Raw genomic sequence first — 17875 nt, forward strand, 5'->3', positions numbered from 1 at the left:
CAAGTTGCTTATGTGACACTGACAGATCCCAGTCATCAGTGGACAGGATTGAACTTGGGACCTCAGGAGATGTGCAGTTTACACTTACACAGTGCTCCCAAAGCACTCCCTAGCATGCCCATACCAGCTGTTTACTTCTCCTGCACAGTCCCCTCAATGCCAAGCACCCAAATCCCTGCTCCAAAGTGCTGAAGCTGCTTACAGTGCCTTCTTTACTTCTGGTCTTCATTTCTTCCAGACACTGAGTCCTCACTTAACCACCAGTAACAACCAGGCCTTGTCTAGACCTGGGGAAAAGGTGAGTTTTTTTCAATTGTATTAGTCCAATCAGCTAGCTGGACTCCACAGAAACCCCACTTAACTCCAGTGCAGGCACAGTTTAATGCTTCTAGTTCAGTTTTATCAGATCCAGCCCAGGCTCCCCCTGGGCATAAACTCCATCAGTTTAACATATATTAAAGTACAATTGCTTTCTCCTCACTTGAGTTTTAGGAGGTGTCAATTAGACTGAGCTAGGTAACTGGACCCAACTTCACACCTTTTAATCCTGATCTAAACAAGACCTCATCTCCCCTAAGAAGCACCCTAAACAGCCCCAGCTGGTTAACCCTTATTCAGCCCTCCTAACAGACATCTCAAACCTTTACTCCCAGCTTGAACCTCCTCTTAACCACCTTGGTTACCCTAGGCTACTTCCTACCACAGTCTGGGCGGGGAAGTCTAGTAGTCCAAAGGTCCTCTGGGTACACAACGGACAGCAGTCCTGGTGACTCCTTTACAGGTACAGTCTCCTCCAGGGGCAGGACCCTGCAAAGCGCAGGTTCAGCTCCAGGGTTCCGCAGCAAAGTGGAGACGTCTGTCTCCTACCCTGGTTCCCATTCAACTGAGCTGCAGAGCACTCCCTTTCTACTTTCTGTCCCACCCTGGTATTTCCGGCGAGAGGGGGGAGTATAGTGGTCCCTCATTCTCAAGTCCAGAGGGAGAGAGGCCGCTCCGCATACTGTTCCTTCCTCCACCAGTTGGATGTCTTCTAAATGTCATTAGGCAACGTTTCTGAGGGTGAAGTTGATAAAGTGCCAGCTGCACAAGAGAAAAATGATGACAGACCAGAACTTTGTTTTCTTTTCATTAAAATATAGTAACATACAATCACATGCAAACTTATGGAGAGAGCAGATCTGACAAAGCCTGTACAATGAAAATTCACTCAGTATGTGTATGCATCTTTTTTCTCGTAATTGTTCAGTGTATGGCCCCAGCCCTTATTTTCTGCACATTGTTCAAACCTTGTTCTGAAGAAAGGATTTTTAATTTCTTCATGTTTTTTCCTAGGGTGCTCATCACTACAGCACCTGAGTGCTTCACAGACATTGACTGATTAATTTCACAAGCCCTGTGAGGAGAGGGAGTATTATCTCCATTTTATAGATCAGAAGTCTGAGACCCAGAGAGATTAAGGTCAACATTTTTCACTATTTTTGGGGGGGAGGGGGCAGTTTGAAATGCCTAGCTCCTGATTTTTCAGAGTACACATCTACCTCGATATAACACTGTCCTCGGGAGACAAAAAATCTTACTGCGTTATAGGTGAAACTGCGTTATATTGAACTTGCTTTGATCCACCAGAGTGTACAGCCCCGCCCCCCCGGAGCGCTGCTTTACCGCATTATACCCGAATTCGTGTTATATCGGGTCGTGTTATTTCGGGGTAGAGGTGTACTTAGCATGTTGTAACACTTCATATGTTCAAGCATAGCTCCCTTAGACTTTGTTGCATCTATGATTGCTCTGCACCTCTACAAATCAGAACACAGAGTCTCAAGTTGGGCACTCTGAAAATAAGGAAGCCTGGTTTAAGTGACTTACCCAGCATCACAGAGGAACTCTGTGGCAGAAGCCGGGATGAATCCAGTTCACCAGGGTAGCATTTAAGTTCCTTAATCATTAGACTATCCTTTCCCTTCCTGCAATCCCTGTCCTTATTCACTACACACCTTCTTGTTTCTGTAAGAAATGAGGCAGATAACAGGTTCACCTACTCCACAACCTTGATTCATCCACAGAATAGGTTCATCTTGTGCACTGAATGAGGCAAAGATCCTGTAGAACATTCCACCATGAGCAACAAAGGTCATCAAAGGGAGTGTGGCCACACACCCTTAGCACTGGTCCCTACAGTGGTGAATACCCTTCACCTAATCTCCCTGCTCCTCCCACAATTCCCCTAGAAAAAGCCCATCCCTCAAAAGATATGCCCCCCATTTTATCTAATTTGTAATGGGGTATTGGAATGGAAGTCTGGGGAGAAGTACATACCTATCCTGAAGGCTCATGACAAAAGGGGCTAGAGACACCTCCCTGAAGTACCAGGACTGTATGCTGAGCCCAGTTGGGGATGATGGTTGGATTTCCTTTTTATTTTTTATTTTTCCTTATCTGGGATCAGAAGCGAAGGGGCAGTGGTAGGAAGTGACCCAGGGAGGGTAACTCAGAGGGTCCACCTCCCACAGGGGTGAATGCTGCTGACCCTCCTAGGGCTCTGGGTCAGAGGCTGGTGAAGTGGGTGGGCCTGGGCTCCCCTACTACTATCCCACGACTGACTGGACACTAACCACTAGGCCAAACAAACCACCAAGGACCCTACTACATAATTCCATCACCAAAACACTCCCACACCCCTCACATCATCTTTCCTGTTTGTGAGTAGCAGGTCAAGAGGAGCACAGCCCCTAGTGTGTTCCTCCAGCACTTGCACCAGGAAGTTGTCCCCAACACTCTCCAAAAACTTCCTGGGTTGTCTGTGCATTGCTGATTTGTTCTCTCAACAGATGTCAGGGTGATTGAAGTCTCCCATGAGAACCAGGGCCTGTAATTTGGAAACTTCAGTTAGTTGTCCAAAGAAAGCCTCATCTACCTCATCCTTCTGGTCTGGTGGTCTATAACAGATGCCCACCATGACATCACCCTTGTTGCTCTCACCTCTAAACTTAACCCAAAGACTCTCAACAGGCTTTTCTCCAGTTTCATACTGGAGCTCTGAGCAATCATACCACTCTCTTACATAAAGGGCGACTCCTCCACCTTTTCTCCCCCGCCTGTCCTTCCTGAACAGTTTATACTCATCCATGACAGTGCTCCAGTCATGTGAGTTACCCCACCAAGTCTCTGTTATTCCAATCACATCATAGTTCCTTGACTCTGCTAGGACTTCCAATTCCTCCTACTTGTTTCCCAGGCTTCTTGTGTTTGTATACATGCACCTAAGATTATTAGTCAATTGCCTCTTCCCCAGCTCATCACTAGATGTCAGGGGAGAGCACATTCAGACCCTGCTTACATCATATTTCTCAAACTACAAACTAACTCCATTTTGAATATGGAGCTTCTTTGTCTCCTCTGTTATTTCTTTACCTCTGTGGTAGACTGAAATCTCAATGGGTGGTGACATAAGGCTAAGAATAGAGGGTTGTTAAACGTTGATGGTGTTAGTGATATTAATATAGTATTCAGGCCTAGCTATTTTCCTGAGATAGAATTTGGGGGTTTGTTTGCCCGTTTGATTTATGATATACTTATATTCTCACTAACATGTGTGAACAAAGAACAAAGAAACTGTGAGTTGCATCTGCCCACAACCAGATGGGGTTTATAGCACAATGAGAAAAGATAAGGAAGAGAGTTAAAGTGTTGCTGGTTTTTGTGGGAGTTTAAAATGCCTCAACTCCTATCTCAGCCTCACCTCCCTGGAAAAATCATGGAGCAGGTCCTCAAGGAATCAATTTTGAAGCACTTTGAGGAGAGGAAAGTGATCAAGAACAGTCAACATGGATTCACCAAGGGCAAGTCATGGCCGACTAACCTAATTGCCTTCTATAATGAGATAACTGGCTCTGTGGATGAGGGGAAAGCAGTGGACATGTTATTCCTTGACTTTAGCAAAGCTTTTGATATGGTCTCCCACAGTATTCTTGCCAGGAAGTTAAAGAAGTATGGGCTGGATGAATGGACTATAAGGTTTATAGAAAGCTGGCTAGATCATCGGGCTCAATGGGTAGTGATCAACGGCTCCACGTCTAGTTGACAGCCAGTATCAAGAGGAGTGCCCCAAGGGTCGGTCCTGGGGCCGGTTTTGTTCAATATCTTTATTAATGATCTGGAGGATGGCATGGATTGCACCCTCAGCACATTTGCAGATGACATTAAGCTGGGAGAAGTGGTAGATACGCTGGAGGGTAGGGATAGGATACAGAGGAACCTAGACAAATTAGAGGATTGAGCGAAAAGAAATCTGATGAAGTTTAACAAGGACAAGTGCAGAGTCCTGCACTTAGGATGGAAGAATCCCATGCATTGCTACAGACTAGGAACCGAGCAGCTAGGCAGAAGTTCTGCAGAAAAGTACCTAAGGGTTACAGTGGACAAGAAGCTGGATATGAGTCAACAGAGTGCCCTTGTTGCCAAGAAGGCTAATGACATTTTGGGCTGTATAAGTAGGAGCATTGCCAGCAGGAAAGAGTCCAGCGGAGGGCAACAAAAATGATTAGGGGGCTGGAGTACATGATTTATGAGGAGAGGCTGAGGGAACTGGGATTATTTAGTCTGCAGAAGAGAAGAATGAGGGGGGATTTGATAGCTGCTTTCAACTACCCAAAAGGGCGTTCCAAAGAGGATGGATCTAGGCTGTTCTCAGAGGTGGCAGATGACAGAACAAGGAGTAATGGTCTCAAGTTGCAGTGGGGGAGGTTTAGTTTGGATATTAGGAAAAACTTTTTCACTAGGAGGGTGGTGAAGCACTGGAATGAGTTACCTAGGGAGGTGGTGGAATCTCCTTCCCTAGAGGTTTTTAAGGTCAGGCTTGACAAAGCCCTGACTGGGATGATTTAGTTGGTGTTGGTCCTGCTTTGAGCAGGGGGTTGGACTAGATGACCTCCTGAGGTCCCTTCCAACCCTGATATTCTATGATTCTAAGGTCAAGGAGCCAGTCAGGAGGGGCGGGGGTGGATGTTGGGGAGGCATAAGAATCACTAACCCTGGTCGAAACACAACCTCACTTCCTACCCCTCCAATGGGATACAAAAGAGGTGATACTGAGGCTCCTGACCTACGGCCCTCCAAAATGGAACATGACCATAAATTGTAAGGGATGGTGCCGGGGTCATGCACTACAGGTATAATTATGCCTGCTAAGAAAGAGGAGGTTGGACAGGGAAAAGTTCTACTGGTTTACAACGCTATGGATATGCTTGCTTGATTAACTCCAATGAACATTACATTGCCTGTACTTTGGACTCAGCTTTCTGTCTGTGTGATAAGAACCAAGGGTATGGTGAGGGTGAAGCCCTAACAGATGGCCGTCTACTCACCTGAAAGCAGCCTTGGACAAAGAATTGGCTACCACCCAGAAGAATAAGCCTGTCCAGCTGGGCTGGTAACTAAGCAATAGCTCACCTGCTGGGGGGGTCTTTAAACACCTGATGAGGCTGATTAGGGGGTCAACTGAGACAGGAGACTCTGGCCTAAGCCCAAATAACACTCAAGAATGGTGAGAACCCAGGGAAGAGCATGTGGGTGTTTTATAGTTTTGTCTAGATCTGTATTTTGTGCTATCTAAAGTAAAGAGTAATTCTGTTAGAAACCATTTCAAAGCCTGTGTGCTATTTGCTTCAACCACCACATGTCCCTTAAAAATTAAATGGCAAACCAATGTGCCCACAAGACTGGAGTTCTGAGAAGGGTGTGTGTAAACCACTAGGGACTGTGGTGGAGCCAGCCCTTGTTATACGGTTTAGGCACTTGCTTCGTGGTGTCTCAGCTGTCAGTAAGGGGTGCTAGATGGACAAGCTATACCCTGAGAGGTATTACCTGAACTCTGCTCAGACTCAGGAAGCTTAAGACCACACAGGTCCAACATGTTGGGACCCCAGCACAGCAATCTACTGAGTGTCCAGCAGGGGGAGCTTTACCACAGCTGTGGCACTCACCATTCATTATTGGGGCAGAGAAAAGCTTGAAAATGTGATCCAAGTGTCCCCTAATGGTTAAAAGACCAAAAGGAAAAAAGTTATCCAGAATTAATTACTTTTTAAATCTCTGGATTTTTAAACCACTCTTGTGTTTTTTGGGGGGATTTTTCAACATTTGGGGTTGGCAATAACGCAGGTTCCTAACCACTGAACAATCTTCCCCCCTTGGCAGCTCAGTCCTAACCTCCTTCTTGCTGCCCCTATTATTATTATTGTTAAACATGTTTATGGCAGTTGTGCCTAAAGGCCAACTGAGTTTGGCCCCCATTGTGCTGGGTGCTGTACAAACACAGAGCAGCAGACGGTCCCTGCCCCAAAGAGCTTACAGTCTGAATGGACCAGAGAGACAAAGGGTGAGGAAAGGGCTGGAACACACAAGCAGACAGAACAATGCGATGGTAGCCAACATCATGTTAGTGCCATGAAGATGACAATGATGATGATGATGAATTGGACAGGATTAGTTAGGAGGGGATCAACTAAATGGAACAAAAAGGGAAGGGGTGAGAGGGACAGAGCAGGGGAGAGGAGGGTAAGAGGGGCATGGTGTGAAGCTGAGGTGGTCAGACTAGATTATCACAGTGGTGCCTTCTGGCCTTGGAATCTGTGCAGGGACTTTGAGGGAGCAGGAGGGATGGAGCAAACATCCAGTCAGTGCAGGGCAGAGAAAGTCCAGTTAAAACTGTAGAAAGTTCTCTGAATGTCCAGAGGTCCCAGCTTCAGCTGCTCCTGCCAGCTGGAGTCCCTGGTTGGCTCCTCGCTGCAGTTCTCCCTAAGGGCCAGATGGTGGGAAGGGTCCTAGTGCTTTTGTCTGTGTGTATGTGGAGGGGGCGGGGAAGACAGGGGGTCTCTCCTACACAGTCCTGGGTCCACACTCCATGGAGCTGCTGGAGGGAGTGATGGCACTGTCTGGGCCCCATTTATCACTCACCCCCATGCAGCAGTCCCTGCTTTGGCTGCTTCTGCTCCTACTGGCTGAAGAATAAGGGCCTTGTACAAACTTCCGTGATGCAGAACCATCCCCAGGTCACTTCTCTTTGATCCCTTCCCAGTCCCTCCCTCCAGGCCCTGTCCCTGCAATGCTCTCTGCTATAAGCACCTATTTGTAAGGGGGCTGTTGTCTCCTGACTGAAACTTAGTGCGTTCTTTTTTGGTTGGCACTTTCCCAATACCAGGAGAAAGGGGAAGGGCTAGAGAAGAGTCAGAATCCTGGGACTGACAGGCAGGGCCGGCTCCAGGCATCTGCTAAGGAAGCAGGTGCTTGGGGTGGCCAATACAAAGAGGTGGCATGCCGTCCGCTATTGGGGCGGCCTGTCCGGGTCTTCGGTGGGAATTCAGCAACGGGTCCCTCAGTCCCTCTCTCCCTCTTTGAGCTGCCACCGAAGTGCCGCCGAAGAGGAAGAGAGGGAGTGAAGGACCAGCCGCCGAACTGCCACCGAAGAGTGGAGCAGCGCGATTGAGCTGCCGCCGAAGTGCCGCCGATTTTTTTTTTCCGCCGCTTGGAGCGTCAGAAATCCTGGTGCCGGCCCTGCTGACAGGTCCCCAGAGTCAACAGGGAAGGCCAGCTCTCCAACTTAGCTGGATTGACAAGATGGGCAGGCCAACGAGGAAGTCAAAAGCCCAGGGCTGTTACCCACACAATTTAGGGCTCTCATACCCCTACCCCTTTTTTTGGGGTACTCAGGAATAAGGGACCCAACTTTACCCCTCCATGGGTTCCGGGATCTACCCTTCCATGGGCTCTGGGCTAACACCTATTCCCTGTGGACTCAGGGCTCTATGGGTCTGTGGGGCTTTTTACCAGTGAAAGAGCCTTAGACAGTAATATCCTTAACCTCTATTTATTAACAGTCACCAAAGCAGAACGCACATGTTAAGCATACAATGCTCACCACTCCCAATAAGGCAGACAAACTTTTCTTGATGGCCTGTCAAGATTAGATCATCCAGGGCTCCTGCTTCTGCACGATATGGTTTGCAGTGTGTTGAGGTCTGGCAGCTCTGATCTTGAGCTGTGTCCTGGACTTAGGTTCAAAAGAACTTCCTTTTGGACCCCAGTTTATATAATTAAAACTTAAGTCCTACCTTCACCAGTCATTTTAAACTAGAGTAATACAAAGCCATGTTTTTAACCAATCCTAGCCCCTTCTGAAACAATTCTTTACCCAACCATACCCCATCACCTTAGTTGATTTAAATCTTGCAAAATTAGTTATGCAACAGACAGAACGAATTAAAGAATCAGACAGAGCCCATACAGATAAACAGAGAAGTAGGGACCATAAAGACAAAACAATAAAGTATAAATTTTACAATCAAAACTGTTGATAAGTGGTTTCTTGCCAGACAGAATGCTATCAAACTAAGTTTTCTTTAACCATGTTAAGATCTCTTTCTTTATCTGATGATGATGAGTGCTATTCGGACAGAAGTGCCTTCTTAACCAGGGACGGCTCCAGGGTTTTTGCCGCCCCAGGCAGCCAAAAAAAATAAAAATAAAAAGCCGATCTGCGGCGGCAATTCGGCGGGAGGTCCTTCGCTCCATGCGGGAGTGAGGGACCATCCGCCGAATTTGCCGCCGAATAGCTGGAGGTGCCGCCCCTCTCCGGAGTGGCCGCCCCAAGCACCAGCTTGCCAAGCTGGTGCCTGGAGCCGGCCCTGTTCTTAACAGCCCAATATTACATTGTTTTGATTAAATTTAGATGGAATGTGAAGATGTGATTCTCTGCAACTTAGCTCATGGCTGCGGTTTTTACTCTGGCTGCTGCTTTTACTGCAAAAAAAGGCCTCAGACCATACAGTGCTGCTGTATCGCAAATAAAATAGAGCTGCGCACAGTGCATGGGGAGACAGAGCGAGGTGGGGTCCTAGGCAGAGAGGGACCAATGGAGGGTGTCAACGCCAGACAAGAGGGCATTGCAGGGCGGACTCAGAGAGGGACGTGACCTCAATGGGAGGACTGATATTGGGGAGAAGGGTCCTGCTATCTAGAGCCTGAAGGCATGTAATGGCCACCAGAGCAGGTGTCTTACCCCGGTATCACCACAGTGCAGCCAGGATCTGGGAAGGAGGCCTGTGAGTTTTCCAGAGTTCCAAAAACTATTATTTATAAGGTTCATTGTGCCCATATTGTGAGGTTCCTTCATCCTTTAACCATCTCAGCTTTTCCCTTAGTTGTTTGTAGTTGCTTTTTAGTGTGGTTTCAACTCAATGTAGTGGTCACTGGATCAGGGAAATGGATGGTGTGGAGAGAATATCCCGGAGTGGGGACACCCTAGCTCCTGTCCTGAGTGACCCATCACGAGACCTGTGGGTAAGCCCCTCAGGGATCCTGGGCCCAGCCTTACCATAATTACAAGGACTCCACCTCATGGGAGAGAGAAAGAGGAGTCCTCAAGTTAAGTCAGGCATCTGGATAAAGGGAGCTGGGGCAGGGACTCAGATCCTTTTGCTATCCAATTTGACTGCAGTAGTATAGAAGACAAGATAACAGGACCATTACCATGCCTACCATATTGATCTAGCTATGTAATTTTATACCATCAATCACCATAATATCTGGTGTGTGGGAGGGTAACTTTTGCATGCTGGCCAGTGAGACATAGCAGCTGGGTGCACATATTAGCTTTCTGAGGGTGAGTTGTGGAGAGATTTATATGACAGAGAAGGATTCAAGCTCCTTTGAATAAGCATAAGGGGGGCTTACTCTCCTCAAGATCCACAAAGGATATACATGGCTTGGGCTTGTCTACACAGAAACATTCAGGAAAATTAATCTGGATTAACTAAAGATGTGAGTGTAAAGTGGGTGAATGTGAGTGTAAAGTTAACCCGCTGTGGATACTCTTATTCATAATCAAAGTGGCCTTCATTCAGTTAAACTATAGCAAACTAAGGTCAATTTCATTCTCAATAACAGTGTTCACACAGAGGTTTGATGTGGTTTAACAAATCTACTTAAAAATTAATTTGGGATAACTTTCCTGAGAGTCCCTGTGTAGACAAGCCCCTAGCTTTAATGTAAATATCTGAGATTCGGTGATCAGAAGCCACATACATACAGCCCCTATGGTCATCCGCTATCCACAGAGAAATGACAGAGGGATAGAGTTTGTGACCTGAGGCTAGCTTCCCAGTTGGAGGAGACATTTTAAAGGAAGAGCTTCACTCACTCAGCCATCAAACGGATCTGGTATACACATCATAAGCTCTGACATGCTCCATCCAGTGGAGGGAAGTGGCACACACAAGTCCATCTGTCCATGTCTAGAGGAACAGCTGCACATTTCAGCAAAGTAGTGAGGTTTAGAGGTGCTGCTGGTGGTACCATCGTTTGATGGAGCTTGAATCCCTGCAGGGCTGTCCAGGTGAAAGTTAAACTTCCTCTACAATTAGGTGGGGGTAGAGGAAGGTTGATCAATGTGGTACCCCACAGGGTCTAATATCTGAGGTTTCTTGTCAGCTGTTCTTCAGTCACACTGCTCACCTAAGCTGTCCCTGCAATAAAAAGTCACTAATAGTAATAACAGTTATTAGGTTTTTCACTTATCCAGGATGATACTGCAACATGAGGATGCCTGACAACATCCCTGTGGGCTAGGTAACTATTGTAACATATGCATGCCCTCCTAAGATGTAATGGCTACCACCATGCTGAACACCAAGGTTGTTCAAAACTACTTGGTCACAGTGTAACTAGAATTTAGGGTATGTCTACACTAAGGGATTACTCCGAATTTACAGAATTTGATTTTTGGCAACCGATAGTATAAAGTCGAGTGCATGCAGCCACACTAACTTCTCTTTTCTCCAAAATTGGATGGGACAGAGATGGGCGTTGTTTTTAAAAAGCCTCTCAACTGAAGGAAAAGAAAACAAGGGATGTCATTAAAATGAAAGTCTAAGGGCTGGTCTACACCCAGCCGCTAGTTCGGTGGCTGGGGATCGAAGTTCTGAGTTCGACTTATCGCGTCTGGTCTGGACGCGATAAGTCAAACCAGGAAGTGCTCGCCGTCGACTGCGGTACTCCAGCTCGGCGAGAGGAGTACCGCGGAGTCGACGGGGAGCCTGCCTGCCGTGTGTGGATCGCGTCTGAACCGCGGTAAGTTCGAACTAAGGTATGTCGACTTCAGCTACGTTATTCACGTAGCTGAAGTTGCGTACCTTAGTTCGACTTGGGGGGTTAGTGTAGACCAGGCCTAAGCACATTAATTCGTCGGTGTGCGTCCATGTACCGAGGCTAGCATTGACTTCCGGAGCGTTGCACTGTGGGTAGCTATCCCATAATTCCCGCAGTCTCCCCCGCCCATTGGAATTCTGGGTTGAGATCCCAATGCCTGATGGGGCCAAAAATTTGTCGCGGGTGGTTATGGGTAGATGTCATCAGTCAATCCTCCCTCCGTGAAAGCAACGGCAGACAATCATTTTGCGCCCTTTTCCCTGGATTGCCCGGGCAGACGCCGTAGCACAGCAACCATGGAGCCCATTCAACCTTTTTTCACTGTCACCATATGTCTACTGGATGCTGCTGACAGACGCGGTACTGCAGTGCTACACAGCAGCATCCCCTTGCCTTTGCAAGTTAGCAAAGACGGTTACCAGCCATACTGTACCGTCTGCTGCTGTCATGGGTGCTCCTAGCCGGCCTTGGTGAGGTCGGTCGGGGGCGCCTGGACAAAAATGGGAATGACTCCCCAGGTCATTCTCTTCTTTAAGTTTTGTCTAATGGAGAGTCAGTCCTGCCTAGAATATCAGGCAAGTCTACTAAAGAACCAGAGAGGCAAACGGACGCTCTGGGTCAGAGCCCCAGACATCCTGCAGAAATGATGAGCTGCATGCCATTCTAGGGGGTGCCCATACAACAACCCCACCCATTGCTTCCCTCCTCCCCCACCCCTCCCGGGCTACCTTGGCAGTTATCCCCCCATTTGTGTGATGAAGTAATAAAGAATGCATGAATTTGAAACACTGACTTTATTGCCTCTGCAAGCAGAGATCAAAGGTGGGAGGGGAGAGCGGTTGGCTTACAGCGAAGTAGAGTGAACCACCATTCTGCACTTGCTCAGCCTATAGCTGAAAATGGGAATCTGTGATAAGCACTAAATAGAAGCACAGGCAGGACTGAATCTCCATTTGTGTGTGGGCCTTTGGTTGACACTGGTAAACTACAAAATGTCCCAGGATATGTATGTTGGGGGACAATTCTAAACGGCAGCTTTATTTTTTTATTTGCAGCAAAATGTAGAGGTCTAAGTATCTGATTGTGAGCCCTGGGAGCAAGGGGTAGGCTGGGGTAGGTGCGACCACGCGGTGCTGCTGACTGGGAGAGCAGCCTGAGGCAGAAGCCTCCAAATGGCATGATATTCCAGGCAGGACTGAATCTCCATTACACAAAACTTAAAGAAGAGAATGACCTGGAGTCATTCCCATTTTTGTCCGGGCGCCCCCGACCGACCTCACCAAGGCCAGCCAGGAGCACCCATGTCTGCCCAGGCGCCCCGACCGACCTCACCGAGGCCAGCCAGGAGCACCCACGGGACGACAATGACGGTTACCAGTCATACTGCACCGTCTGCCATCCGCAAGGCAAGGCAAGGGGATGCTGCTGTGTAGCTCTGCAGCACCGCGTCTGCCAGCAGCATCCAGTAGACATACGGTGACAGTGAAAAAAGGCGAGAAACAATTTTTTCCCCTTGCTTTCATGGGGGGGGGGGGGGGGGGCTGACGACATATACCCTGAACCATCCACGACAATGTTTTTGACCCTTCAGGCATTGGGAGCTCAACCCAGAATTCAAATGGTTTTCAGAGAGTGCGGGAACTGTGGGATAGTTACAGTCGTCAGTCGCCCCTCCCTCCGTGAGCGTCCATTTGATTCTCTGGCTTTCTGGTATGCTTGTCTCAGCTCCTTAAGTTTCACACAGCACTGTGTTGAGTCCCTGTTGTGGCCTCTGTTCATCATGGCCTTGGAGATTTTTTCAAATGTTTTGGCATTTCGTCTTTTGGAATGGAGTTCTGATAGAACAGCTTCATCTCCTCATACAGAGATTAGATTCAGTATCTCCCGTACGGTCCATGCTGGAGCTCTTTTTTGATTCTGGGACTGCATGGTCACCTGTGCTGATGAGCTCTGCGTGGTCATCTGTGCTGATCAGCGCTCCACGCTGGGCAAACAGGAAATGAAATTCAAAAGTTTGCGGGGCTTTTCCTGTCTACCTGGCCAGTGCATCCGAGTTCAGATTGCTGTCCAGAGCGGTCACAATGGTGCACTGTGGGATAGCTCCCAGAGGCCAATAGCGTCGAATTGCAGCCACACTAACCCTAATTTGAAATGGCTATGTCGATTTCGGCGCTACTCCCCTTGTCGGGGAGGAGTACAGAAATTGATTTTAAGAGCCCTTTATGTCGAAGTAAATGGCTTCGTTGTGTGGACGGGTGCGGGGTTAATTCAATGTAATGCTGCTAAATTCGAACTAATCTCGTAGTGTAGACCAGGCCTTTGCTTTCCTGTTCCATAAGCCTAGGCCCTGGCTACTTAACCTATAGGAGAATTTCCACTAGTTGTTAATGGTATAGTATCTGTGACACAGCTGAACATTTCTGATTCCCTCAAGTACAGGTCTCTGGTGCACCTGCACATTAGCCAGTTCATCACAGGATGGTAATTAACCATGAAAGGGATGTTATTGTCTTTCCAGAAGTAGCGTGAGCTGCTGCAGCTTGGAGATGCATCAGATGTTTTGATGGACAGCTAAGTCTCTCCCACGCAGTCAATCCTATTATTCTGTTAGTGGAACTAGAGAAGATCCATCTTAGGCAAATGGAAAGAGGAAGGAAGTGAGGCAGACAACAATCTAGGCCTGAGAGAACTAGAAGCTCCCTGGATAAAGCCTGGGAGAGGAAAGGTTTACGTCAGGAGCATCCTGCCTGGAAGACAGGAAATTCCAAGTAAGAAAGGCCCTGATGATGGAGACCTAAATCCAGGGACTACTGAAGGTGCTGGTTTGGGAGTAGACTTGGGTCAATTAGGCCCACTAGGCTACCTGTCAAAGAGGAGACACGCTCCGGAGACTTTAGGATTCTAATTCGGAAAAAGTCTGTCTTAACCCAAATCCTGTGGAACACGTATATTTATGGGGGGTTAGTCTAAGTTTAGCCCAAAAACATTAGCTGTGACCAGCCAGTTTCTATTAGTACTATGAACTGGGTGGTGCCCTTAGACTATTCACAGTTTCAGGTTTTTTATTGTAATCCGTGTGGCTGAATTTCCCTACACTCTAAGTAACCCGCATCTATTACTAGATCTCTGCCACACTGTTTATGTGACCTCTGAGTATAAGTGACATTCCTGGGCAATCCCTCTACATATAAATTGCTGATGTGGTTCTAATAGGAGCACCTATAGCACTTGCCTTCAGGATTTGTGGTGTGGTTGTCCTAGCTACCAACATGAATTCTGTGCACCTCTGCTCACTTCAGGCCTGTCTGGGCCAAAGGTGCTAAAGGATTATTATCGTCGCTGTAATACTGGTGGGGAAGCTGAAGCAAGAAGCAGTGAAGCAACTTGAACAAAGTAACACAGTGAGCAAGTTTCAGAGCTGGGAGCAGAATCCCAGAATCCTGACTATCAGGCTGCCTGCTTTGCCTTCTGGACAACACTACCTGTAAAGGTGCCCTGGTGAAACAACTCAGTCATATAAGGCCCATCTCCTCTCCCCAAATTACCATGGGAACTTTCCAGAGAGTGCCTTTCTGTCTGTAGGTCTGAGAGCCAGTGCTGACAATAAGACAAGAACTTGCCTACCAGTGCCTCTGGCACGACCAGAGCTACAGAGCAGAGCTGTACATAACCCAGTGCTGAGGAAACACCCCCTGCTCAGTGGGACAGACATGGGGATTCAAATAGTTTGGTATGTGGCTATTGGTCTCATGGCAGCAAGTAAGTCAATAGCTGAAACGTGAATCCCTGTCTTGGAATGTGCAGGGCATGGCTCTAAAAGTTTCCACTGGAGCCATTTGCTTTATTGTATCTGTCTCAAATGGTGTTTTTCCCCCACAGGAGGTACAGATGCTGGATTAACACAAACACCAAATCTGATACTGGCAACAGGACAGACAGCTCATCTGAGATGTGAACAAACTGATGAGCATTACATTATGTATTGGTACTGGCTGCAGCAAAGGAAGGGGCTGCAGTTGATCTATTTTTCTGTAATAAACTCTGTGCAGTCAGGGGACTGGAACACATGACTTATGAGAAGAGGCTGAGGGAACTGGGATTGTTTAGTCTGCAGAAGAGAAGAATGAGGGGGGATTTGATAGCTGCTTTCAACTACCTGAAGGGGGGTTCCAAAGAGGATGGATCTAGGCTGTTCTCAGTGGTGGCAGATGACAGAACAAGAAGCAATGGGCTCAAGTTGCAGTAGGGGACGTCTAGGTTGGATATTAGGAAACACTATTTCACTAGGAGGGTGGTGAAGCACTGGAATGGGTTACCTAGGGAGGTGGTGGAATCTCCTTCCTTAGAGGTTTTTAAGGTCAGGCTTGACAAAGCCCTGGCTGGGATGATTTAGTTGGGAATTGGTCCTGCTTTGAGCAGGGGGTTGGACTAGATGACCTCCTGAGGTCCCTTCCAACCCTGATATTCTATGATTCTATGAGAGGGTGATGATAGTGCAGAGGGATTCACAGCCTCCCACCCTGAGATCGCACTCTTTCACTTGACTATCTACCCTGTGACAGCAAATCACTCTGCTGTGTTTTTCTGCACCAACAGCAGACCTACAGCTGAGCTACACAGTGCTCCAGAATGACCTCCTCTCTATACAAATTCCTCCATCTCCCAGGAGAGAGGCCAGTGCCCCTAGCACAGGAAGTGGGAGTCCCTCAGTATGAACAGATATTGAGAATGAAGAGGTGAATATGTTTAAATATAAAAATATACTTCAGAATTTTCCTAAGTGGCCACTGATGTTGGGCACTTCCATTTTTTCATGCAAAAACTGTGGCCACTGTGACCCCAGGTACCTGGGGTAGCCCTCACTGAAAATGCAAAGGTCAGACAGGCTGCAAAAGGGAGAGCTGATAACCACCAGTTTGGGGAGTTACACTGAAGTTAGATTCACCAACCAGTCACAAACTGTGCTTCTGATCCCTAACACTGGTTATTGAGAAGTTGAAAAAAGAAATCACACAGCCCCCTTTATTACATTCCAGTTCTCTGGCTCCCATTCAGCACCTAGGCCCAGTACAGTGAGAAGTTATTTAAAAACTCTGCTCACATATACGAAATGTAACAGAGGGTCCTGTGGCACCTTTAAGACTAACAGAAGTATTGGAGCATAAGCTTTCATGGGTGAACGCCCACTTAATCAGACACAAGTGATATATACGAAATGTTGTTCTGAACTCCAGAGGGCCACCCACATTGCCAGGTCAATATTAGCTTGGGTCTTACCCAAAATACCACACTACCAGCCAATCCTTTAGTGTTTAAAACTAAAGGCTTATTATAAAGAAAAAAGAAAATACAAGAAGAGTTGTTAAATGGTAAAGCAATCAGATACATACAGAGACTTCAAAGTCCATTATCAGGTTCTTAGCAGTAGAGGTGAATTTGCTGGCTTAAAAGTCCCCCTGGAATCATCCAAAACTTGGATGGTTCATTCAGCTTAATAGCTCATGTTTTGCTTTAATTTCTAGGTGATTCTAATAGTATGTGAGTTATGTGGTCTCTCAGATTTCTTAGACTTAACAGTAGTGTTCTCCTCTTTTTCTGTCTTGGCAGATGACCTTCCAGAACTCCTACAGTGCATGAATGTTCCTGTCCTAACGGATACAGGCAAAATCACTGAAAATATGATGTTCCTGGGATACCTGGAGGGTGGCAAAGACTCCTGCCAGGTGAGATGTTTTCCTCTGTCTTCTCTTTCTGCACAGACATGGTTCAGCTACTCTCATGCCACTTCTTCCACTGTTAGTGCCAAAGCTACATTATGTTATAAGTTAACTCAGTTTTGTGGTGACACAACAGCAGCAAGTCCTTAGAAGGGAGTAGAACGTAAAGAAAGATGGGGAGCTTGGCAAGTAGGAACTAGGCATGATGGACAGCATGGAAAAAGGCATGAAAACAGAGTGGGTGTCTATATGCCAGCATTGCTGGTGCCGAGGAGGGGGCAAAAGGGGACTGCACTGCAAGGGGTTTGGGCTATGGAAGAGTTGAATCAAGGGATGAGAAGTTTGAATCAGAACTGCAAGGTTTAGGGTAGCCCCTGGATGGACTTAGTGATGGTGGAAGGGGAGGGTCTGAAGATCAAGTGAAGAAGCTCTGATCAGCTCAGAGCATCTGAAAAGAATTAACTGCAGTTTAATAGGAGAAAGAATTTGCTGAAGATGATATGGCTTTAACTTTGGGAGACGAGCTTTGATCCAGGCTCTGATTGGACAGATTGGATACCTGTAGCGAGGCAGTGGGATACCCCACAGCCCCATTGAGGGCCGAACCTCCCCTAATACCAACGTGGGCGGAGCCACCGGGTCCGGCGCCCTCCCCTCAGAGGTCATGGCGCCGACCCGGAAGTATAAAAGCCAGCCTGGCAAGCTCAGTGGAGAACAAGCCGTCGGAGAGAGCAGACGTCTGTGGCCGGGCTCCCGCTTGGGAGACAGCAGCCAGCCGCGACCGCCCTGCTGACTCACCAGGCCAGCCAAGCCTACCCCTCGCCCGTTACCCTGAGGAGGACTGGCCAAGCCTGCCCCTTTCCTGCTATCCGGAGGAGGGGCCGAACCTACCCTTCACTACCTACCCGGAGGAACCGATGCTGGTGGAGAGCACCGAGGACACTAGTACGGCCCAG

General features: G+C 47.6%; 1 protein-coding gene across 1 annotated transcript in view; it reads left to right on the forward strand.

Annotated features, from left to right (window-relative positions):
- Nucleotides 1–17875, forward strand: part of LOC112108610 — a 75043-nt gene that overhangs the window by 5375 nt on the left and 51793 nt on the right. The window contains exons 4-6 of the mRNA XM_026660231.1: nt 239–298; nt 15686–15821; nt 16810–16925. Coding sequence (XP_026516016.1) covers nt 239–298; nt 15686–15821; nt 16810–16925 — 312 coding nt within the window. The remainder of the gene's footprint in view (nt 1–238; nt 299–15685; nt 15822–16809; nt 16926–17875) is intronic.

This window comes from Terrapene carolina, unplaced genomic scaffold (genome assembly GCF_002925995.2).
Source record: "Terrapene carolina triunguis isolate 2854851 unplaced genomic scaffold, T_m_triunguis-2.0 Scaffold740, whole genome shotgun sequence".
In the NCBI taxonomy this organism is placed as follows: domain Eukaryota; kingdom Metazoa; phylum Chordata; order Testudines; family Emydidae; genus Terrapene; species Terrapene triunguis.